At 48.6% G+C, this 25308-nt stretch overlaps 1 protein-coding gene across 2 annotated transcripts; it reads right to left on the bottom strand.

Annotated features, from left to right (window-relative positions):
* Nucleotides 1-5040: 5040 nt before the first annotated feature.
* ENDOD1 (endonuclease domain containing 1) lies at nt 5041-18145 on the bottom strand. Of its 2 annotated transcripts, none has more exons than XM_076056255.1 (3): nt 18031-18145; nt 11724-12057; nt 5041-10676 (listed from the first exon to the last, which is right to left on the bottom strand). In XM_076056255.1, exons 2-3 carry the CDS (start codon nt 12030-12032, stop codon nt 9327-9329), a joined length of 1659 nt encoding a protein of 552 aa, XP_075912370.1. In that variant the 5' UTR covers nt 12033-12057; nt 18031-18145; the 3' UTR covers nt 5041-9326. The 2 variants fall into 2 exon arrangements, with proteins under 2 accessions (XP_075912370.1, XP_075912371.1); XM_076056256.1 differs by lacking the exon at nt 18031-18145 and adding an exon at nt 15298-18003.
* Between the last annotated feature and the right edge of the window lie 7163 nt (nt 18146-25308).

Raw genomic sequence — 25308 nt, 5'->3', positions numbered from 1 at the left:
CCTCGTGGGCGCGGCCCAGGCGAGGTGCTCCAGTCAACCCGTGACGGGGACTGGCACCTCGGGGGGCTATGTGAAGCCACCGCCACGGAGCCGATCGGCGGGTGGCCCACCTGCGATCTCGCCGCCCCGAGCAACGAGGCCGACATTGCTCCACCCCACCACCTCCCCACCCCCCCCACTGGAACACACACGCACGCACTCCCCCCACCATTAGAGCGCTTGGGGAGACATCCTGGCCGACAGGTTTTCACCCAGAAGCCCTCGTAAAAGGATAATCTTCACGGTTTCCTGCGGCCAGGGAATTGGACGGTCTCCTCCGACGCTAACACACACCGTGGCGCCGTGACTTGAGTAGAAATGACATGTTCACGGCGGGGCTGCCCCGCCACCGCGGTTAGTACGCACCTCACGCACACGGGTCGGCAGGGCAGGTAGGGAGGAGGGCAGAGCCACGAGCGGCGGGAAAGCAGGGTCGCCCTCTGGCTGGATGGCCGCTGAGCAGGTAAATTTAGATGCGGACGTCGCTGAAAGCAACGGCCTGGGGGATGCTGGGATACAGATGGGCCTACCGATTGGCGGGTGATCCCAGCGAGCTGATTGGCCCGCGAGTCGGCACCAGGTAGCCCCTTTGATGTAGAAAGAATAAAGCGGGTCAGGGCGAAGGAAAAAGGCTCTCTGGCTACTCGAGTCAACCCCAGGCCCGTCAACTCCCGAGTCCAGCCGCGCGAACGTCCGTGGGACGTATCGACGCGACGCGAGGACCAGCCGGCAGTGATGGCGAACCGTGAGTAAGGGAGGGAGAGAAAGAGGGAGTTGGGACTTAGCTTAAGAAGAAAACCGGAGAGGGTAAAGGGGAGAAGGACAGAGAGATAGATTGGTCCTGCCCCGCCGATCCCGACTGACTCAGTTAAATAAGGGCTCGCCGACCCGGTGGAGTAAATCGTCGGCGATTACATAACGAACTGGTGTGGTTTTTGCGAGGGTGTGGAAAGAGAGTGGAAGCGTGGGTGCGCTCGCTGTTCGCGGTGGTCACCGCGTGTGTGGAGTGGCGCCGCGTGGGGTGTGGGCGCTACAAACCGTCGGCGGCGGACTCCCCCGTTGCGAGCGGATACCCATCTCGCACGCATGCCCATCGCATAGCCCTTTAAACCCGTTTAACCCAATCCCCCCAATCGCCAGAGTGGGTACGAACGACGTCGCTTACCCTCCGACCTCTAACCCCCGGTTACCCGCGTGTGATTGGTGCGTGGGACCGCGCGGGCAGGGAGCGTCGCGTTCGGGTGCCGGCGAAGCGCTAGCGGGCCCCAGGGCGGTCGAGGGCGATGCCTCACCGGCAGGAAACCCGGACTCGGGGGGGGACAGCACAGTGGGGGGGAACAGGAGCGCGGCGACCTTTCCCCGCCCGGTGAGGAGTGCAGCGGCGACAGCTCCCACACTAGTGGGGAGTCTGGGAGCGTCGGTTCTTCGCGGACAGGGTCGCAGGCGGGAGAGATCCCGGGGGCCGGCGACCCTAACAGTTCCATGAGGTTTTGTGAGGATTTCCGATGACTAAACAAGATTACGATCACGGACGTGTATCTCCTACCAGCATAACAAAAGGTGCAGCATAACAAAAGGTGTTTTTACGTGCAAGTACACCACCACCTTCCCCAGAACCCCCTGCAGAATAACAAAAGGCGGCTTAACCCACCCACGTCCCTTCCTGGCTCCTCCCCCCCCCCCCTTTAACCTGTATATAATCTCGTGTGTCCCTGAGCTGTTCACTTGATACAGCTAATTTTGCTGTGTCTGTTCCATCTGAAGACGGAAGCTTGTGTTGCCTCCGAAACGTCGTGATTTATTTTAGTTGTTTTCATTGATTTTATTTTACCTACGTGACTTTACCGAAAAAAAACAAAGAGTATGAATCCTTTCAGTCACGAAAGCTTCAAATCTAGAATTATCAGAGTTGTTTTTTTTTGCATTCTGACTGCAGGTATTGTGGTTAATGCAAACATGATTCCTCATAAAAGGTGTCAGTTTTGTTGCAAAAAAAGGGTAAAAAACCTATTATTATATTTTGCTACTGGCAAAGGAGGCCTCATGATATTGACGGCTTGTTGTAGATGTGTAGGGGTGTCAGGGGAAGGATTCCCACCAATAGGAGAGTTGGTGGGACGGTGACAGGAGAAGGGGGAGGGGTAATCGAGGAGATATAAGGAGAGAACTGGCGGGAAGAAGGGGCCTTGGGCGGGAAAGAGATTGAGGGACGGCTGGAGAGAGGTGTGGATGAAAACAGAGGAATAAACATCGAACCCCCTGCAACCCTTGTGTCGGCTCTCCTTTACAGATGTATGGCCAATGATGTCGTGTATGTCTTGCCTACTAATGTACAACCTTAATAGGGTAGCCCACATAAGAGTTTAGTTATGATACGGAAGGGTCAAGTTGGGTTGTAACGCCTTCCCCCCCTTTATTCAAGGGCCTATGCTATGCGTTAACCCAGAGGTTAAATGTTATGCACTCAATGCGCCCAGCGTTGAAACGCTTGTGCGATCCCATTGTTGCCAACATACAGTCCCGATTTGTAGCCGGGACGGTTTTTTTATGGGAGGGGAGGGGGGTGTAGGGTACTGTAGATGGCAAGGGTTATAGTAGGGTCAGTGGAAATGGGTGGAAACAGGTGCAGGGCATTGTACAAGGGAAGGTTTGAGAAGGGAAGTAGAAGACGGTAGAGTCCGCTGGAAGAATATACCGGGGGAAAGTGCTGGAAGTTACCAGGGCATGGCCGAGCGGGTATATAAAGGGGAGCGAGGCCCGCGATCAGGGTGCTGGCTCAGGGCTGAATGACGACTGCAGGTGGACATCGGGGCCGATTGCTGGAGATCGACAATGTTGAAAACATCAAGAAGGACTGTTCGAGATTAATCTAGTGGAAACCACTGGGCTGCAGATAGTCATAGCCTTGCGAAACGTGAGTCGTACTCTCACCTTGTAAATACATTACTGTAAAATAAATCGCCTCGAAAATGGAACCTGCAAAGGAGCTTTTTTACATAGGTAATGCAAACACGACAGGCTACCAGATTTGTAATGGATAAACCTACGGTCATATGAGGTGGTACCAGCGTGGTGCAACTCATATCTTACACCGTTGATACATGGGCTTGTAACTGACAACCTGTGAACCAACTGGCCGAGCATTAAGTTTGAGATTTTGTGTGTGTGTGTTAGGTAGTGGGAGCAGTAGTGTAGTGGTTAGCGCGCTGTGCTATGACCCCAGCGACCCGAGTTCCATTCCCGCTCGCAGCCAACACCAGTGACGAATATCTGAACCGATTCTGGCCCTCCCCTAGGTCGATTCAGCCTCAAATGATTACCTGGTGTGGTGTGTAAACATCTTCATTTGGGAGACAAACGCGGTCGGGCGTGGTGCTGGCCACCCATACCCTCGTGTATTGTGCCGGCCCTCATAGGTGCTCGCTAACAACACTTGCCCCAACAGTCTGTTAAGGCTACACGGGGGGGTTCTTTGTATGTGTGTTAGGTATAGCAGTGTTCTGGTTGTGCCGGCACTCTGCCATTCGATCTCTTTTCTATCCCGGAGGGGAGGGGTGAGTTCTGATATTAAAAGTGAATTCGGATCCTCTAACTCCACGCACGCTACATGCCCAAAGACTTGCCTGGGGTTTTTTTTTCTCAAGTGATCCCAACAACAGAGGGAAAGGGTCTGGTGAAGGTACCCTGGCATGGACCCTGAGTTTCCTCACATCCGAGTGTGCAGCCCGTGTGAGATCACCTGTGATTCATGATCGCACGTATGATCGTGCACTCTGCTCATTGCTACGGAGAGTCATGTGCGTTTTTAATTATAATTATTATTATATGAGCATGCAATGATGATCGGGGATGGGACGGCGAGCATTACATACACAGCAGAGTATAGGGTATGACCTCCATTTGCGGGCCGTCCATAAATGACGTCACGTACCTGGGGGGGGGGGGGTCAGACATTTGTGACGATGTGTGACGATCGGGGGGGGGGGTGTTTGAGAAACGTGACGTCACATCAAAATGCGCAACTTTAAATATAGACAACACGTTCTACTTATATTTTTGGTTCTTTCGGTAAAGTCACGTAGAAGGGAAACAATAAAATATTTAAAATATAAAACAATAAAATTATCACGACGTTTCGACTGCAACACAAGCAATCATCATCAGGTGTGAAAACCACAGCAAGAAAATTTGAAAAAAGTGGCGGTTTATTATTTTATTGTTTCCCTTCTACGTGAATTTACCGAAAGAACCAAGAATATGAATCCCTGAAGTCACGAAAGCTTTAAATCAAAACGTTCTACTTAATTAAATATTTTTTTAAATAAATGTTTTCTCCTACAACATCAGAGTGCAGCGCCACATTAAATACGCACTACAATGACAATAGTTTAAAACGATTTGGAGCATGTTTTTTTTTAATTGGGGGGGCAGAGCTTTGTGACGTCATATTTGAGGGGGGTCTGACTTTTTGTGACGCTGTGTGACGAAGGGAGGGGGGGGTAAAAATTCGTCCAAAATCGCGTGATGTCATTTATGGACGGCCCCTCAGGTTTGGGCAGACTCCGTGCTGAGGAACTCAGCTGCGGTGTTGCGACATGGAGCGGGTGAGTGTTGCCTGGTCATTGTTGCAAAACACTTTTCAAATAATGTTTTCGCCGTTCCACAAACCTCCCAGCGCTCAGCTGTTGTTGAGTGGCCCACTTCTCCCAGAGGACCAAACACAGCGCGGAGTGTGTCTGGTCATCATCGTCTCCGAACTTTGTTCTTTGTATTGTCCATTGAGCTGACCTGTCTCCATCGTTAGGATTCGCGGGAAGAGAGGGATCGGGTGATACCAGCTACCCCGAGCCTTCCGTGACAATCGTCGGGGCTGAGAGCAGAACCCTTTCGATGATTTGAGAATCTCGGCGAGGATCTCGGAGGAGCCAACTGGGTGCGCTCTGACGTGTGGCCCACATCCCCTAACGCGACCTTAACTACAGTGAACACATTTTTTGCAAATGTTGGTCAAAACTTTATTAAGACAAGCACGCAATAATTCGGCTGATATCATTACATCATCAAATGCTAGTTTTTTTTTACAAGATAATCGAATACAAAACACTTTCAAACAAGCATGAACATAAGCCTAATAATTAATCTACGTATCTTTGCCGTCGCTGGGTAAGTGTCCTTCGACGTGTGCAGACTTGTCACTGCAGGGCTAGTTTCATTTCCAAGGTTATTATCCATGGATCTGCTCTTTATTTGTCTGACCCGTTATTACCATTGGACAATCCTAAAAATCTGCGACGCGTGTCCATTAACAGTTCCCAGATTCCACGCGCAATTTGGAGTGGAAGCATTGAATGTACCCACCCCAAAGTATCTGGAACCACCTCGGTCTCCTCGCATCTCCATTCTGCCATCTCTGTCCTCACTTAAAGCGACTGGTATTAAAATAACTTAAAGTTTCAGTGTGAATGTAATTTTACAACATAATATCTATTCCGTGTTTCTATTCAGCTAAAACTATAAACTATTTATTTTACCAGATAAGGCCCACTGAGCTATGTAGCTCTTTCATTTCAGATGCGACCTGGCCATCACAAATGATAGCTCGACGAAGTGGCTTATCGTATGAAAATGTATAGCGGCCAAAGGCATGTTTATAAATGTGAAGGGAAAACCCGGAGGACCCGGAGAAAAATCCACGCGACCACGGGGAGAGACACGCGAACTCCAAATATAGAGCAGGCGACAGGGTCTGGATCCAACCCACGACCTCCTGTATACCAAGCAAGGAAACAAACATCTCCTAGTCACTGTGGTGAGATGTTGCGGAATGCTTTGTCTGCCAGCTGAGTCGCCCTTGGGGGAAAAAAGAGCGTCTTTGCTCAAGAGGCTTTACTCTGGAAACTCCAACTGATTCTGATCTTCATCTACTGTCAGGAATTTACTGCCTAACCCAAGCCCCTGTCACCCCCCACGATCGTGAAATGTAACAATACAGCCAACATACATTAATAGATTTCATCTTTCCATCTCCTCGGTGTATGTAACCACGTTGAACAGAAAATGTATTTAAACTGGAGGAATCTAAGCTTTTTCACAGATGTTGTCAAATGGGGTCACGGGGTCAGAATGTTACACAAAATAAATGCGATCCAAAAACATGATAGGAGTATAAACTATAGGAAAAGTTAGCAGATCACTAAAACATACAAATAAAACTGAACTCTTTATATTCCATGCGCCAAAGCCCAGTGAGTGATTGAATTCGTGAGTTATTTGAACCTGTGGCGTGGTGGTTGAATGCAGATTGCGTGCGATTAAAGTTAGTCTGGTAGATTCGACATCAACTTTGCTTGTATGTTGAACTTCTTTCGCATTGCACATCGCCAACGGTGCTAATCTGTGGGTCTCTATGAGTGTCTATATGGGTGTCTGTGGGTATGTGTGAGTCTCTATGGGTTTGGGTGTCTGTGGGTCTCTGTGTATTTATGTTGAACTTTTATCGAACCGTTCGCAACCAACCGCGCTAATTAGAAGTGCGGCAGAACGACAACAAACTCGACACAAAAGCAGTTCTAAAGAAATGCATCCCCCTCGGGCGAGATCCATTCCTGTGGCAAGCATCCCATGAACAGTATTCACGAACTCGGTGCGCTGTCATGTAGCCAAACAAGCAAGGAATTATCTACCCAGCACAATCAAGAATAACAACCTTAAGTTTAACCACTTAGACTCTTAGAGGGAGACCTTAACAGTCATTTGAATGAACACAACGTGACGAGACGGGCGATATGCACTCGAGATGCTAATTAGTTTAATTGTTTGCGTTTCTTAAATGACTTTACACCGAAGCAGCCTTGGCTACGAGCACAACGCTTGTGCACTTGTGGTGCAGATTGTTTTGCACATCGTGTAGGATTTGGTGAGATGGCGGCGGCAGCAGCGGCCATCTGCTCGATCCCTACTTTCCCTCTTCCATCCCCTACCTCCACCTACCCCTCTCTCTTTCTCCTCTCTTCCCCTTCTTCCCATCCTCCACCACTTATTTGTGGTGTTGGAGGCGCTGCTCCCCGACCACGTCTCTTGCCTTCCCCCCCCCCCCCCCCGCGCCCACCGGGCCTCCTCTTGGTGGCCCGGCTGCCGGCGGTTCGCCTGTCGAGCCGTGCCACTTTGCGCCAGCCGATGCATCGGCAAGCCCCAGGATGTTGGGGGCTTTGTTCAGACCGCCAGGATGAGAGGTCGAGCTCCTCTGCCCGCGGCGGGAGTCTTCAACCATGTCGGTGTAGCCGCGCACAGAGGGAAGCCTTGCATTTGTGGCAACGCTGCGCTTCCTGTCTCGTTACGGGCCCAGCCGGGACTCCACTGCTGCACCCCGCGGACGTTGCGGGAACGTCGCCGGCAGTGCAGAGGACTCGACCACGGTAGCCCTCTTCTCCCTCCTGGCTCCAGCTCCTCGCCACCCCCTCTTTGAATTTGATATTATCAAAGTTGTCTTTTTTGTTTGCATTTTGACTACTTGTGTTGTGGTTATCGCAAACATGATGCCTTGTATAAAGGTGTCAGTTTTTGTGCCAGATAAAAGGGTAAAAACCTATTACAATATCTTGTTACTGGCAAAAGGAGGTATAATGTAAGTGCTTACCCCGAGCTCTCAATCCTCTGATTGTGCGCTGTTTTTGAGTTGTATGCCTTTTGGCGTCTTCTCGTCCAACACCATTGGAGACTGGGTTCTAAGAAAAGCCGTCTCGGGTGTGGACCAATCAAATTCAAGGACAGTGCATATTATCAGAGTTGTCTTTGTTTGCATTTTGACTACTTGTGTTGTGGTTATCGCAAACATGATCCCTTGTATAAAGGTGTCAGTTTTTGTGCCAGATAAATGGGTAAAAACCTATTACTATATGTTGTTACTGGCAAAAGAGGTCTCATAAAGTGTGGAGACTTTTCAGTGTGGTGCTTTAACAGACAATGGATGAGACCCGATGGTTATCCATAACAAAAGTATATAGGGTTGGATCTCGTAAATAGAAATGTCGTTAACCCACCACCACCCGACACGGCCAATTAGTCAAGTTTGTCAAGTGAACAAAACGTGCCGATTAGCCACTACAGCACATGGCCTGTGACGTCGTACTCTCAAATAGTGAATTCCGTGGGTTTACTCTCCTTCAAACCCGTGTCGTGTCACGGCTGTCACGGTCGACGTTGTAACACTCGCTGATATTTTTTTATTTATTTTACCAGGTAAGGCCCCACTGAGCTATGTAGCTCCTTTTTCAGAAGCGACCTGCTTATCAAAAATCATAGCTTGGCGAAGTGGCTTATCATGTGGAAATTCATAGCAGTATCCAAATACCCTAAACGCGTGATGTTGATTCTAAATGTGGAGAGGAAAGAAAACGGAGGGACTCGGAGGAAAAATCCACACGACCACGGGGAGAAAATGCAAACACCAAATATATAGCAGGTGCCAAGGTCGGGATCAAACCCACGACCTCCTGCATAACAGGCGAGGTAGTTAACATCTCACCACTGGCACCCACGATCCGCCAGTACGGCCTGGATCTTGCTCCCTTCAGACTACCATTTTCGGAACCCTAAAAGACTATCCGTAAGCAAGGATATTTTTGGCGACGGTGAACCAAGTCACTTCGAGAGTTGGGACAGGACTTTTACTGACAAGACTGTCGCAGCTCTCGTTTTTCGATGGCGTATTCTCACTTACAATGCTGTTGTCGGTAGATCTGCTCATTGTTTGTCTCACCCGTTGTTATTAAAAAAAAATCTATGACGCACCTCTCATTTTTGTCTATGAATAGTTCCCCCGATTTGGCATGCAATTTGAATCGAAAGTATTCAATGGAGCCGCCCCAACGTGATTGGGACCACCCTGAGTGTCGTCCCTTTGCATCCTGTCAACCCATACTTCTATGATATTTTTGGCACGTACGTATACTTCTACAGGGAAATTGAGTTTTCAGGTCCATACGGCATACAGCCATTTCAATACGGGCAAAAAAAATGTGTCTCTTTGTTTGTGTTTCTCCCCTGTGATGGGATTTTGTAGGATGAACATTGAGACGTATAATGGCACAGGGTGACCAATAAGGTCTGAATTGATCTGCAATAAGATTGGCACTGATAAGGGGTTGACAGGTATGGTCATGTCATAACGTAACTACGTATTGTATTTAGATATGGGCCTCTGCTGTGTGGAGGAATGAAAATTGCTTTATGAATCTCGAGTAATATAATAACGTTGTGGTGAGTAATTTGGCAGCTTGTAGAGGCTACTATTCCAGCCCATTACTCGGTGCCAGAGAGTTGCGACACTCTAGAAGTTTCTTCCCTATCACGTCGACGTAGCACCCGTCGAACGACTTACCATTCTTGTGGCAATACGTATCTGGTGCACAGCAATATTCCCAGTTATTGTTCATGTCCGTGTAGCACCAGAAGTACTGCTTGGAGTGGGAGCCACACGGGAAATCAAATCGGCACCGTCTCCCACTCACGGTCATCATGGAGTATGCCGGCGAGCACGAGACCCACTTGATGGCCGACATGCACACGTACCCATTGTGTGACGCTTGATAGGTGCACTCCGAAGTGCAGCAGTGGTCCCAGTGCTTCGAGTAGCTGGTATAACACCACGATGCCTTGTGATCGTGGGTGCCGCACGCGAAGTCGGGTCTGCACGGGATCCCGTGGGCAGTGACTGCGTTCTGATTGTGCCTCTGCTCCTCCAGTATACAGGAAGTCGCTGCCGTCTGTAATGCTAGCTCACCGGACTCCGGCAATGAATCAGTGTGAACGCAGGCCAGACCGCTCTCTTTACGCAGCACCCGCACGTGGTCGAACCAGTCTTTGTTGCTGTCGAACTTCAACCTTATCCTGATGCTGTCCACGTTGGTCCTGGTGCTGCTTGTCCCGCCGGAGTAGATGTTGCCAAGGCTGCTGTTCAGGAGTTTCTGTTCAGATGGCGAAATCGACTGTGGAAACTCTGCAAAGGACGCTGTGTACCTCACGATGTTCGCCGTGATCAAAGCGACGATGACATTGGCCGCAATGCTATTTCTCCCATTGCATGCGTCATTGAAGAGACTCAGTCTGCCGTACGAGTATAACCTCGCCAACTCTCTTTCGAGATGCTCAATTGTCATTGGCCGAATTTCCACGGCGGGAATGTTTTTCCCAATGTAGCCAAAACTAAATCCTTCGTTCCTGTGTACGTGGTCACAGCACACTGCTGACCACACGTAATCTGGAATGGTGACTCTGTCATACGCTCTGGTTTCATTTTCCAGTGCGTCGTCGGGATCGATGGGAATTTTGAACTTTGAGGGAATGGCACCAGTGATGAAGTAAGCTACAGAAGGCGATGGGCACTTTTCCTTCACGATGTATTGGGTTTCATTTTGGTATTTTCTCCATTTCAATCCGTTGAAGGACCGATCCAGCGGGACGGCATTCGTCAAGGTGAAAGTGGCCGTTCTTTCCTCGTCGCAGTGATAAGAACTGGGGTTGAGGTGGCCTCGGTCGTAGCTTGTCACCGCATAATCTTCGTTCACCGCCTGCGTGTAGGCCACACCCATGACGCTTATTTCGGGCGCCATGTTGTTGTTGAAACTGCGATTGGTGACCTGGAAAAATGAAGTGTTATTAAGACTTAAGAACAAACGATTTAGTTTTGGCTACATTGGGAAAAAAACGTTCCCAGCGTGAATCTTCGTCATTTTAGTGGTGCTCGTTAAATTAAATCCAATAACGTTGATGATAAAAAAGATACCTTAAGCGTAAATCCGCATTTCATAAGAATGGGGAACAGGCTCTAGGGTGGTGGCGTGTTTAATGATACCTTTATATTTTGCGCAACCTAACACAAAAAAAAACGTTATGGATAATATTTGGTCGCGAAAGTCTACATGTTAAACTAATTAATATTTTGCTTATGCTATTTAATAAAAAATATAATTAGATAAACTACCCTGATTAAACTACCGTAACCCTAAGATCTAAACCATAGGGTGCTATGGTGGCGATGTTAACTACCTCGCTTGGAATGCAGGAGATCGTGGGTTCAATTCCGACCTAGACACCTTGTGTGTCTCTCTCCCCGTGGTCGTGTATGTTTTCTTTCTCCAGGTCCTCCGTTTCTTTTTTTCCCTCCACATTTATAAACATCCACTTAGAGTATTTAGATAATTTTGCTGCTGTATATTACTACATGACAAACCACTTCGTTGAGCTATCGTTTGTAATAGCCAGGTTCCTTCTGAAAAATAGCTACAGTACATAGCTCACTGGGGCCTTCACTGGTAAAATCGTAAATTGTTTAGTTTTAACAGTTGCAGTAGCCATACCGGCGAACCCCTTGTCAGTGCCTACCTTGTTACAGACCCATTCAGACCTTATTGGTAATCCTGTGCCCTTATAAAGTTCAACGTTCATTCTACAAAGTCCCATCACAAGAGAGAAACACAAACAAAGAGACATATTTTTACCCATATAGAAATGCAGTCAATTTCCCTGTACAAGAATACGGGGTAAACCACATGGGTTGACAGGTATGTGTTTCTGAGAACGCATTCTGATTTGATGTGCCATAGGCTCAATTGCAATGCATAGTACAGTGTGCAAAACACATTGATATGCAACAATGGTGTGGTCATTGGAATGCTAATCATTACCTGTGGTTCAACAAACCAAACTCTTCGTTTATTGGGCTCCCCTTCACACAACGACCTCGAACTGTGCTCGTATTTGTACGCAGAATAGACAGGGATACGGCTGTTGGGGTTGTACAGGGTGGCGAAGCGAGTCCTGCCATTGTATGTCTGGCAGATTTTGTTGCACCATCGGCAGTTGGTCACTCGCGGTTGAAGCTTCTTGTAGAAGAAGTCCTCGCACGCGCCGCGCTGAAAATCGTTCACCACTTTCGCTCGGGTGAGCATAACGCTCAGGGCCAGAGACGTGACCAAGAAAAGCAGAGCCGCCATCTCCTCGTCCACCTCTGCGGTTTACCTGTGTCAAATGTGTTAGACACAAAACGACAGTCTCCAGTTATTAATTATATCAAGAAGTACGTGTTTGTAAAACGTGCGATGTTCATACGTCATCAGCTCCATTAAACAGTTCTGGCTTGCATTTTCTACTGAACCGGTTAAATATCTGCAAATAAGTCTCGAACATCATGCAGCAGAAGTGATTTTCAGGCCAATGGACCACTGCCTGGGTGGGTGAGTGGGTGGGTAATGGTTGAATGGGTGGGTGAGTAGGTGAGTGGGTCGGTGAGTACCAAGCCGATGGACCGCTGAGTTGGTGGGTGAGTGGGTAGGTGAGTGGGTGGGTGGGTGAGTGGGTGGGTAGGTGGGTGGGTCGGTGAGTACCAGGCCTAGGGACCACTGCGTTGTTGGGTGGGTAAGTCGGTGAGTGAGTGGGTGGGTGAGTGGGTTGGTTTGTGGGTGGGTCAGTGGGTGAGTGGGTGGGTGGTGGGTGAGTGGTTGGGTGGGTGGATGGGTGAGTGGGTGAATAGGCGAGTGGATGGGCGAGTTGGTAGGTGCGCGAGTTCGTAGGTGTGTGAGTGCATGGGAGGGTGGATGAATGGGTGGTTGGGTGAGTAGGTGAGTGGGTAGGTGAGTACCAAGCCGATAGACCACTGAGTGGGTGAGTAGGTGGGTGAGTGGATGAGTAGGTGAGTGGGTGTGTATGTGAGTGGGTGGGTGAGTGAGTGGTTGGGTGGGTGAGTCATTGGGTGAGCAGCTGGGTGAGTGGATGGGTGAATAGGTGAGTGGGTGGGCGAGTAGGTGCCTGGGTGAGTAGGTGGGTAAAGACGGTAATTGGTTTAACGAAACCAATTGTTAAGTGATTTGATCATTAGGCGAGTATAGGAGATACACATTAAAGGGCTTAATTCGTTCCGACAGCATCGAAATTTAAATCCCATTTTAACCCCCACAAAAACGTACTATATCATATTTACACGATGGATATTAATACACAGAGATACGACCAATATTATAAACGCGTGATATTACAAGAAACTCGATTAATAAATCCATTAATAAATATTTACTCTACCTATAAAAGCCCGTAGTTAACAGGGGAGTGGTTAGTAAGTGAACATATTTGGCTGTATGGAGGAACTACACTACTATACACTACATTATAACTACACTACTGTAGTGAGTTCAACTGAGTCGCAGACGTATACTTGGAGGCAACACATTTATTTAACTCCAACACATGGGCTAACATCCCCGTAACAGAATAACAACCTATGGTGGTGACCACCAGGCCAACTACACTAATTACAACGTAACTGCTACTATGGACCGGGACCACAGCTCGGGTCCAGGTCTAAGTGTTGGAGACTCGTTGATCGGAGAACGTAGACGAAGGTTTCTTCAGGATGAACAACAACGCCGGTCCCTCTGGGGGACCCGGCTTATATTCTCTGCGTCGTGGCTGGCTCCACCCTTGGCCACGACCACCTTCCAGAATCCTCGAGCAGAATTTGGACCCTGACCACGTGACCACCCCTAGCCCCCACTTGAGGCCCCTATGTAGACTTAATTGGTCACGCGTCCTCTCGGGTCAACAAAAGTGCCATGGCCTTTAGTAACCTCATTCGTACAGCCGGCACTCCCACACCCTGTCCTGTAGGGCTGGCACTGCACGCCAAGCGTGGTGCCATCCAGCGCTGTCAATCAGCGCTCACCGAGCCCCTCTAGGGCCGGTACTACACCCACACCATAGTGGTATCTGTGATGTCGTTACACTGCACGCCGTGCCTCTCTCGGGCCGGCACTATTGTACACTACATTATATACTACACTGCTTAAAACTACACTAACGTACACTACATTATATAATACACTACTGTACACTACACTACTATATACTATACTACTGTATACTACACTACTGTACACAATACACTACTACACACTATACACTTCAATACACTATACACTACACTACTCTACACTTTTCACGATACACTACATATTAGGCTCTATGGAGGCCTGTCGTTAAGCGATTAGTCGTCAACAGGGGTGCTCACTAAGAGGGGTTCTACTCTGTACTACTATACACTACACGACTATACACTACACTATACACTACAAATTGGGCTCTATGGAGGCCCATCGTTAAGCGATAAGTCATTAACAGGGGGTGGTTGTTAAGAAGGTTTCTTTTGTACACTTCTATACACTACATTATACACTACACTACTATACACTACACTACTATAAACCACACTACTAGACACTACATTATATACTAGACTACTTTACACTACACTACTATACACCACACTATACACTACACATTGGGTTCTATGGAGGCCCGTCTTTAAGCGATTAGTCTATAACAGGTAGTGGTCGTTAAGAGGGGTTCTTCTGTACCTATGTGCACAGCATTAAATCAACCCTTTGTTTATTTGGCAGCCAGTGCCGGCCATCTCACCAACGCTCGGTGTCACGTGGCCGTATTTGCCCCTTTTAGCACCATCAGACGCTGAGTTCAGGATGGGCCGGAGTAAATTCAAGTAAGGCATCGTTCCTAGAATATGTGCGTGCATACCGTGATATTCCCTTCATTTGCAACAAGCACAGGAACATCGTCTTAAATTGTCCTATTAACACACCAAATGGTGTCTTGTTTGTGTATTCCATTGGTACATAATAATTGTGTGTCCACAGTATACCCTCGTTATTCACGAACTTGCTACCCGCAATATTGGCTATTTGTGAATTGCATCTGGAACTCCACGCGACTGCATCGAGAAAGAGAGAAAGTGATGAGAGATAAAGTGATGAAAAATAATTGATGAGAGATAAAGTGATGAGAGATAAAGTGTTGCCTAGCATAATTTTAGGCAAGTTCATTTATCAAGTAATATTTAATACTTTATAATTTATATCATTTATGTTTATTATAACCAATTTTTATTTTTTGTCATAATTTTAATATATTTCATAGCTTAGTTATGTATTTTTATAAAAGATAAGAATTCGTAGGCCAACATCAATATTCACGAAATTTGCTATTCACGAGTATCTCGGGAACATATCCCTCATCGTGAATAACGAGAGTGCTGCAGTAGTAGTAGTAAGATTTAAATTCGGTAGTATCACCGATTTTGTAGAGGCAGTGCAGCTTCTTAACATGGGGATACGCGATACATGGCCAGATTTTTGGTAGATATTAATTAATCGAAAACACAAATGAAGCACGGTGCACGTAAGTGCAACTTACTTTGTTTCAATCTTGATTTGAAGCTTTCATGACTGCAGGAATCCATACTCTTTGGTTCTTTCGGTAAAGTCACGTAGATAGAAAATTGTTAATAGGTCACGATGTTCCGATCGCAACACAAGCGACCGTCTTTAGGTAAGAGAGAGAAAGCAACTGAAACAAGATCTTACGTAGTCTTGAGATGGGTGCAGCCTCAGGGTAAGAGGGCAGGGCTAGAGATGGTCTGCCTGAGGCTATGGAAGTGGCTATTGTATTGTGAAAGATTAGCATATCAATGCACGAGCTTAGTGTACCGCAGCATCGGTGACTTGCCTAGTATGTCGTAGCATCGGTGACTGAGAGAGAAGGACATCCAGCCCGTCAATACAAAGACATCCAACCTAATAATGCAACTCAGAGAGTCAGCTAAAATCGCAGGAAGGATGGAAACATCACCTGGTTAATCACGTCCTTCCAATGATTGCTCAATTTGTACCCATATTCTCAGTTGAAGTTGTGTCTGTGTTTCTTATCTGGATGGCTTCATGAACAAATCTCTGATGATAGCCAGTGGGTTTGCAGAGTACCTTTGCCTTGGAAATATCTATTTCGTATGTTCCCACAGTGTTAAAACAGATGTATTGGTCCTACTGTGCTTCAGATCTGCCTCGTGTTCGCGAACATGGTCCGAGACGTGTCGTTTCATTTCCTCAATGTAACTGCTGCCGCAGCCACAACTTAGTTTGTAGACACCAGGAAATTGCATGTCAGGAATCACATCCTTTACAGATGGGATCAAATCACGGATTTTGTGTACTGTACTTTGTTTCATCAAACCCTGTCTATTTTTTTACATTATACTTTGTTTTAAAGATTGAGAAGCAAAGGTGGTGCAAGGCTGCAGTAAAGGGTAATAACCACTTGTCTAGACACATGAGAGGACTGACACTTAATGGGCTGACTCCGCCCTTAGCCCCGCCCACCTTCCAGGCTTCTCGAGCTCCCTCTCGAAGGTTCCCGAAAGCTCTCCGGGACAACGTGACCGCCCCTCGGCCCCCGTCCACCGGTAGCCCCCCTCCAGTATCGTCTAGTCACGTGACAACAGGTCAGCCAGAATATCATGCTTCAGGGTAACCCTGGCTGGCTGACGCTCGCTCTCGCTCCCTCACTGGGAGCCGGCACCGCACGCTGCTCGCGGTGCCTTCGCGGTAACCAGGGATCACCCAACCACCACTAGAGTTGGTGCTGCAGCCCGCAACCCAGACTACCCGCAATGATAACATTACCAGCCGTGACTTCGTAAGTCCCGGCACCACACAGTGACAAGTACAGTCACTACAAATGCATCTAAATAAAGTATAGAAGTACAAACATTACTGCCAATTTGTCAACACCAAATGGAAGCTTGGGGCAAGGCAGCAAAACAACAACAGTCTCAGACCACACCAAGACAACAACAGTCCCAGACTACACCAAGACAATAACAAATACAGTCCGAGACCACACCACGACAATAATAACAGTCCCAGACTACAACAAGGCAACAATAGTCCCAGACTACATCAAGACAATAACAAAAACAGTCCGAAACCACAACATGACAATAAATTTCGATTTAAAGCTTTCGTGACTGCAATGATTCATCTTCTTTGGTTCTTTCGGTAAAGTCACGAAGAATGAGAATAAAATAATAAATTGATAAAATAAAATAACACAATAATATTCTCACGACGTTTCGGCCACAACACAAGCGGCCTTCATCAGGTGAAGGGACGAGACTGTCTGGTAGGACAGCGCTGGAGTGAAAGAGCCACGTTCAGATCACAAAGTTGAGGCTTAAAGGTCGTGATCTGAACGTGGCTCTTTCACTCCAGCGCTGTCCTACCAGACAGTCTCGTCCCTTCACCTGATGAAGGCCGCTTGTGTTGTGGCCGAAACGTCGTGAGAATATTATTGTGTTATTTTATTTTATCAATTTATTATTTTATTCTCATTCTACGTGACTTTACCGAAAGAACCAAAGAAGAAGAACACGACAATAGTAACAGTCCCAGACCAAACCAAGACAACAAGAACAGTCCCAGACTACACCAAGAAAACAACAGTCCCAGACCACACAGACAACAATAAGAGTCAATGGATAATTGAGTCATATTATACATATGCTACTTGATGGTGTCTATAACATTATAACTAATGTTTGTGAAAAACATTACTTTGCAGATTTCCAGGACGAAATATTTAAGGTATCACATTGATCTTTAAGTTAGACATCTGTTAATTCAACCTTGCAGATTATACATAGATGCTTTTGTCATTAGTCTATCAACTATTACACTTTTTATTTTAATTTACCAGGTAAGCCCCACGGTATAGACATTTTTCAGAAGCAGCCTGGCTATCACAAATGATCACATGATGGCCCAACGAAGTGGGCTTATCACGTGGAAATACCCGAAACGCGTGGCGATGTTGATAATCAATACATGTGGAGGAAAAAAACCGGAGGACTCGGAGAAAAATCCACGCGACCACGTGAAGAGAGACACGCAGACTCCATATATACAATCTAGATTTGAAGTTTTCGTGACTGCAGGAATCCATACTCTTTGGTTCTTTTGGTAAAGTCACGTAGGTATAAAATAAAATTTATGAAAGTCACGTAGGTATAAAATGATTAAAATACAATTTTATTTTATGTATACCTACGTGACTTAACCAAAAGAACCAAAGAGTATCCATTTATGCACTCACCACTCAATCGTATCGTCTCTTTCGCGCGAAGAAGCTCCTGCGAGATACGCCATAGGTCTCAAGAATGCGAGCAATATATATATACCTCTATTATATCAATATTATAAATATACAATGAATATAATGTGTGTAAATATATAAATATTGCTGTGGAAGGGGCCTCCACCTTTAAAACCACAGCCTGCGGTCATTGACCAATTATTGGTCCGAGACGAGGTTTGGGCAGACCGCCACATTGCGCAGTCATCAAATGCGAGACTGCGGGTTCGTCGCCGTTCCAGCGGACGCGTGGTATTGTGTGGTGTGCATGTGGTATGCGTGTGATGTGCATGTGGTGTGAGTGGTGTGCGTGGTGTGCTTGTGGTGTGCATGTGGTGTGCGTGTGGTGTGCTTGTGGTGTGCATACGATGTGCATGTGGTGTGCGTGGTGTGCGTGTGGTATGCATGTGGTGTGCGTGGTGTGCATGGTGTGCGTGTGGTGTGCATGTGGTGTGCGTGGTGTGCGAGTGGTGTGCATGTGGTGTGCGCGTGGTGTGTGCGTGGTGTGCGTGTGGTGTTGTGTGCATGTGGTGTGCGTGTGGTGTGCATGTGATGTGCGTGGTGTTGTGTGGTGTGCGTGTGGTGTTGTGTAGTGTGCATGGTGTGCGTGTGGTGTGCGTAGTGTGCATGTTCTGTGGTGTGTGTGTTGTCTGGGTATGTGCTTGTTGTTGTTTGGTGTAGTGTTGTGGGGTGTGCGTGTTGTTGTGGTGTGCGTGTTGTTTGGTGTGCGTGTTGTTTGGTGTTGCGTTGTGTGCGTGGTGTTGTGTGGTGTGTTGTGGCGTGCGGTGTCGTGTTGTTCGGTGTGCAAGGTTGTGGTGTTGTGTGGTGTGCGTGGAGTTGTAGGGTGTTTCGTGGTTTGCGCGTTGGTGTTTCGTGGTTGTGTGTGTTGTGGTGTGTTTTGTGGGGTTGTGTCCTGTGTGTGTTGTTGTGTGTTGTTCAGTGGTATTGTGTGGTGTTGCGTTGTGTGCGTGTTGTGGTGTGTTTTTGTGTGGTGAGCGTGTTGTTGTGTGTTGTTGAGTGGTGTTGTGTCGTGTGCTTGTTGTGTGGTGTTGTGTGGTGTGCGTGGAGTTGTGTGGTGTGTGGTGTTTTGAGGTGTGCGTGGTGTGTGGTTTGATGTTTCTTAGTGTGGGGTTGTGTGGTGCGTTTGGTGTTGTGTGGTGCACGTGTTGTTGTGTGGTGTTGTGTGGTGTTGTTGTGTTTCGTGGTGTGCGTGGTGTGGTGTTGTGGGGTGTGTGGTGCAGTTGTGTGGTCTTGTGTGGTGTGCGTGATTTGGTGTGTTGTGTCGTGTTGTGTGGTGTGTGTGGGGTGGTGTTGTGTGGTGTTGCGTGGTGTTGTGTGGTGTGCGTGTTGTGTGGGATTGTGTGGTGCGCGTGGTGTTGTGTGGGGTGTTGTTGTGTGGGGTGGTGTTGTGTGTTGTGTGGTGTGCGTGTTGTTGTGTTGTGGGGTGTGGGGTGTGTGGTGTGGTGTTGTGTGGTGTGTGTGCAGTTGTGTGGTCTTGTGTGGTGTGCGTGATATGGTGTGTTGTGGTGTTGTGTCGTGTTGTGTGGTGTGGTGTATGTGCAGTTGTGTGGTCTTGTGTGGTGTGCGTGATTTGGTGTGTTGTGGTGTTGTGTCGTGTTGTGTGGTGTGTGTGGGGTGGTGTTGTGTGGTGTGCGTGGTGTTGTGTGATGTGCGTGGTGTTGTGTGGGGTGTTGTTGTGTGGTGTGGTGTTGTGTGGTGTGCGTGGAGTTGTGGGGTGTGTGGTGTTTTGAGGTGTGCGTGGTGTGTGGTTTGATGTTTCTTAGTGTGGGGTTGTGTGGTGCGTTTGGTGTTGTGTGGTGCACGTGTTGTTGTGTGGTGTTGTGTGGTGTTGTTGTGTTTCGTGGTGTGCGTGGTGTGGTGTTGTGGGGTGTGTGGTGCAGTTGTGTGGTCTTGTGTGGTGTGCGTGATTTGGTGTGTTGTGTCGTGTTGTGTGGTGTGTGTGGGGTGGTGTTGTGTGGTGTTGCGTGGTGTTGTGTGGTGTGCGTGTTGTGTGGGATTGTGTGGTGCGCGTGGTGTTGTGTGGGGTGTTGTTGTGTGGGGTGGTGTTGTGTGGTGTGCGTGTTGTTGTGTTGTGGGGTGTGGGGTGTGTGGTGTGGTGTTGTGTGGTGTGTGTGCAGTTGTGTGGTCTTGTGTGGTGTGCGTGATATGGTGTGTTGTGGTGTTGTGTCGTGTTGTGTGGTGTGGTGTGTGTGCAGTTGTGTGGTCTTGTGTGGTGTGCGTGATTTGGTGTGTTGTGGTGTTGTGTCGTGTTGTGTGGTGTGTGTGGGGTGGTGTTGTGTGGTGTGCGTGGTGTTGTGTGATGTGCGTGGTGTTGTGTGGGGTGTTGTTGTGTGGGGTGGTGTTGTGTGCATGTTGGTGTGTGGTGTGCGTGTTGTGGTGTGTGATGTGGGGTTGTGTGGTGTGTGTGGTGTTGTGTGCGTGGTGTGGGGTTGTGTGGTGTTGTGTGGTGTGTGTGGTGTTGTGTGCGTGTTGTCCTGTGTGCGTGTGGTTGTGCGTTGTGTGGTGTGCGTGTTGTGTGGTATGCGTGTTTGGTGTTTCGTGGTGTGTGTGTGTTGTGGTGTGGTGCTTTGTGGGGTTGTGTGGTGAGCGTGTTGTTGTGTGTTGTTGTGTGTTGTTGAGTGGTGTTGTGTGGTGTTGTGTGGTGTTGCTTGGTGTGCGTGTTGTTGTTGTGTGTTGTGTAGGGTGCGTATTGTCGTGGTGTCGTGTTGCGTGGTGTGCGTGGTATGGTGTTTTGTGGTGTTGCGTGGTGTGCGTGGAGTTGTGTGGTGTAGTGTCGTGTGTTTTGTGGGGTTGTGTTTTTTGCGTGTTGTTGAGTGGTATTGTGTGGTGTTGTGTCGCGTGATTTGTTCTGGTGTCGTGTTGTGTGGTGTGCGTGGGGTGGTGTGCGTGGTGTTGTGTGGTGTGCATGGTGTGTGGTTTGGGGTTGTGTGGTGTGCGTGGTGTTGTGTCGGGTGGTGTGCGTGTGGTTGTGTGGTGTTGCGTGGTGTGCGTGTTGTGCTGTTTTGTGGTGTTGTGTGGTGTGCGTGTTGTTGTGGTGTGTGTGTGTTTTGTGGTGTGGTGTGTTTTGTGGTGTGATGTGTGGTGTGGTTTTGTGTGGTGTGCGTGTTGTCATGGTGTGGTGTGCTTGTTGTTGTGTGGTGTTGTGTGGTTGGTGTTGCATGGTGTGGTGTTACGTGGTGTTGTGTGTTGTGCGTGTTGCGTGTTCTTGAGTGGTGCTGTGTGTTGTGTGTTCTTGAGTGGTGTTGTGTGTTTGTTTGGTGTGCTTGTTGTTGTGTGGTGTTGCGTGTTGTTGTGTGGTGTTGTGTGGTGTTGCGTGGTGTGCGTGTTGTGGTGTTGTGTGGTGTTGTGTGTTGTGCATGGTATGGTGTTGTGTGGTGTTGCGTGGTGTGTGTGGAGTTGTGTGGTGTGGTGTTTCGTGGAATGCGTCTTGAGTGGTATGCGTGTTGTTGTGTGGTGTTCTGTGGTGTGTGTGTGTTATGGGGTTGAGTTTTGTGAATATTGTTGCGTGTTATTCAGTGATGTGCGTGATTTGGTGTGGTGTGCGTGGTGTTGTGTGGGGTGGCGTTGTGTGCATGCTGTCGTGTGTTGTGTGGTGTGCATGGTGTGGTGTTCTGTGGTGTGCGTGTTATGTGTTTCTGTGTGGTGTTCTGTGGTGTGCATGTTGATGTTTCGTGGTGTGCGTGTGTGTTGTGTGTTTTGTGGGGTTGTGTGTTGTGCGTGTTGATGAGTGTTGTGTGTTGTGTGGTGTGCTTGTTGTTGTGGTGTGGTGTGCTTGTTGTGTGGTGTGGTGTTGTGTGGTATGCGTGTTTGGTGTTTCGTGGTGTGTGTGTTGTGGTGTGTTGTTATGTCGTGTGATGTTGTGTGGTGTGCGTGGTGTTGTGTGGTATGGTTTTGTGTGGTGTTATATGGTGTTGCGTGGAGCTGTGTGGTGTGGTTTTGTTTGGTGTTGCGTGGTGTGCATGATTTGGTGTGGTGTTGTGTCGTGTTGTGTGGTGTGCGTGGTGTGGTGTTGTGTGTTGTGCGTCTTGTGGTGTGGTGTGCTTGTTGTGTGGAGTGCGTGTTGTTGTGGTGTGGTGTGCGTGTTTGGTTTGGTGTTGTGTGCGTGTTGGTTTTTGGTGTTGCTTGGTGTGTGTTGTGGTGTTGTGTGGTGTTGCTTAGTGTGCGTGTTTTGGTGTGCTGTGTGGTGTGCGTGTTGTCATGGTGTGGCATGCTTGTTGTTGTGTGGTGTTGTGTAGTGTGCGTGTTGTTTGGTGTGGTGTTGTGGGGCGTGCGTGTTGTCGTGGTGTGGTGTTGTGTGGTGTGGTGTTACGTGGTGTTGTGTGTTGTGCGTGTTGTGTGTCCATGAGTGGTGTTGTGTGTTGTGCGTGTTTTGTGGTGTTGTGTGTTGTGGTGTTGTGTGGTGTTGCATGGTGTGCGTGTTGTTGTGTGGTGTTGCGTAGTGCGCGTGGTGTGTGGTGTTGTGTGGTGTGCGTGGTATGGTGTTGTGTGGTGTTCTGTGGTGTGTGTGTTGTTTGGTGTCTCGCGGTGTGTGTGTTGTGTGTTTTGTGGGGATGAGTTTTGTGCATGTTGTTGTCTTGTTGAGTGGTATTGTGTGGTGTTGCGTGGTGTGTTGTTGCATGGTGTGCGTTGAGTTGTGTGGTGTTGTGTGGTATGGTTTTGTGTGGTGTTATATGGTGTTGCGTGGAGCTGTGTGGTGTGGTTTTGTTTGGTGTTGCGTGGTGTGCATGATTTGGTGTGGTGTTGTGTCGTGTTGTGTGGTGTGCGTGGTGTGGTGTTGTGTGTTGTGCGTCTTGTGGTGTGGTGTGCTTGTTGTGTGGAGTGCGTGTTGTTGTGGTGTGGTGTGCGTGTTTGGTTTGGTGTTGTGTGCGTGTTGGTTTTTGGTGTTGCTTGGTGTGTGTTGTGGTGTTGTGTGGTGTTGCTTAGTGTGCGTGTTTTGGTGTGCTGTGTGGTGTGCGTGTTGTCATGGTGTGGCGTGCTTGTTGTTGTGTGGTGTTGTGTAGTGTGCGTGTTGTTTGGTGTGGTGTTGTGGGGCGTGCGTGTTGTCGTGGTGTGGTGTTGTGTGGTGTGGTGTTACGTGGTGTTGTGTGTTGTGCGTGTTGTGTGTCCATGAGTGGTGTTGTGTGTTGTGCGTGTTTTGTGGTGTTGTGTGTTGTGGTGTTGTGTGGTGTTGCATGGTGTGCGTGTTGTTGTGTGGTGTTGCGTAGTGCGCGTGGTGTGTGGTGTTGTGTGGTGTGCGTGGTATGGTGTTGTGTGGTGTTCTGTGGTGTGTGTGTTGTTTGGTGTCTCGCGGTGTGTGTGTTGTGTGTTTTGTGGGGATGAGTTTTGTGCATGTTGTTGTCTTGTTGAGTGGTATTGTGTGGTGTTGCGTGGTGTGTTGTTGCATGGTGTGCGTTGAGTTGTGTGGTGTTGTGTGGTGTGTGGGGTTGTGTGGTGTGCGTGGGGTACGTGTTGTGTGGTGTGCGTGTTGTGGTGTTTTGTGGTGTACGTGTTGTGTGGTGTTGTGTGGTGTTGCGTCATACCCAGTGGCGTCTAGTGACATGTCCACGAGGTGGCGCTGTTGGGAGTGACCTCTGACAAGACGGTGTTCTCATTCAGAAAAACCTCGTCATGCTATTGTCCTTCCCGTGAAAGTGGTATCCCTGTCTTACCTACCAATGGTTGGCATTTATAAACAATACGACACAAAACAACAAAGCGCTAAAATGCTGTCCCCATGACCCTCAAGTCCACACTACACAACCCTTTTGACACTGCCAAATGCCTAGACTGTGTAGGAATGACTAATTCCTGGCAACCCCTTATTACAGACAAATTCAGACCTTATTGGTCACCCCGTGCCCTCATACATCTAAACTTTCATCCTACAAAGTCCCATCACAAGGGAGAGACACAGACAAATACACACAAAAAGTGTTTTGCCCCTCATGAAACGGCTGTATGCTGTATGGACCTGATAACTAAATTTCCCTGTACGAGAATACGGGTAAACCGTATGGGTTGACATGAATGCGTGTCTTGTGTGCTTTGCGTGTTGTTGTGTGCTGTTGTTCGTGTTGTTTGTTGTGCGTGTTATTGGTGTGTGTTGTGCGTGTTGTGTACATTGTTGTGCATGTTGTGTGTGCAAGATGGCGCCGATGATGGCAGCCTCGGCCGGTTGGTGCGCCCTGTTTTGTCCAGTTTTGTCTTGAGAGGGGCTTGCTGTTCAACACACTCGTGCTGGTGAGAGAGGCCTGCTGTTGAGGGGCCTGCTGTTCAGCACACCCGTGCTGGTGAGAGGGGCCTGCTTTTCAGCACACCCGTGCTGGTGAGAGGGGCCTGCTGTTCAACACACCCGTGCTGGTGAGAGAGGCCTGCTGTTCAGCACACCTGTGTTGAGGGGCCTGCTGTTCAGTACACCCGTGCTGGTGAGAGAGGCCTGCTGTTCAACACACTCGTGCTGGTGAGAGAGGCCTGCTGTTGAGGGGCCTGCTGTTCAGCACACCCGTGCTGGTGAGAGGGGCCTGCTGTTCAACACACCCGTGCTGGTGAGAGGGGCCTGCTGTTCAACACACCCGTGCTGGTGAGAGGGGCCTGCTGTTCATCACACCCGTGCTGGTGAGAGGGGCCTGCTGTTCAGCATACCCGTGCTGGTGAGAGAGGCCTACTGTTCATCACACCCGTGCTGGTGAGAGGGGCCTGCTGTTCAGCATACCCGTGCTGGTGAGAGAGGCCTTCTATTCATCACACTCGTGCTGGTGAGAGGGGCCTGCTGTTCAACACACCCGTGCTGGTGAGAGGGGCGTGCTGTTCATCACACCCGTGTTGGTGAGAGGGGCCTGCTGTTCACTTCCATGCTGGTGAGAGAGGCCTACTGTTCATCACACCCGTGTTGGTGAGAGGGGCCTGCTGTTCACCACTCCCATGCTGGTGAGAAGGGCCTACTGTTCAACACACCAGTGCTGGTGAGAGAGTCCTGCTGTTCAGCACACCCGTGCTGGTGCGAAGATGGCGCTGATGATGGTAGCCTCAGCTGGTCGGTGCGCCCTGTTTTGTCTTGTTTTGTCTGTCAATTCAGTGTTTTGCCAAGATTTTCGGAGTTCTCTAACAAGAGACGAACTTTTAAATATCAGGGAAACAACTCCTGTGGATTTAATTCCTACTTTTCTGCTTCCAGCGGCAGAATTAGTAGGCATTCTAGTCAATGCCGCGCTAGGCTTTGCTCAAGCAACGAAACGCCGC

This window comes from Petromyzon marinus, chromosome 75, assembly GCF_048934315.1.
Source record: "Petromyzon marinus isolate PM22_M1 ecotype Great Lakes invasive population chromosome 75, UKy_Petmar_22M1.pri1.0, whole genome shotgun sequence".
Taxonomy (NCBI): Eukaryota; Metazoa; Chordata; class Hyperoartia; order Petromyzontiformes; family Petromyzontidae; genus Petromyzon; species Petromyzon marinus.
This window is presented reverse-complemented; position numbering and strand designations above follow the sequence as displayed.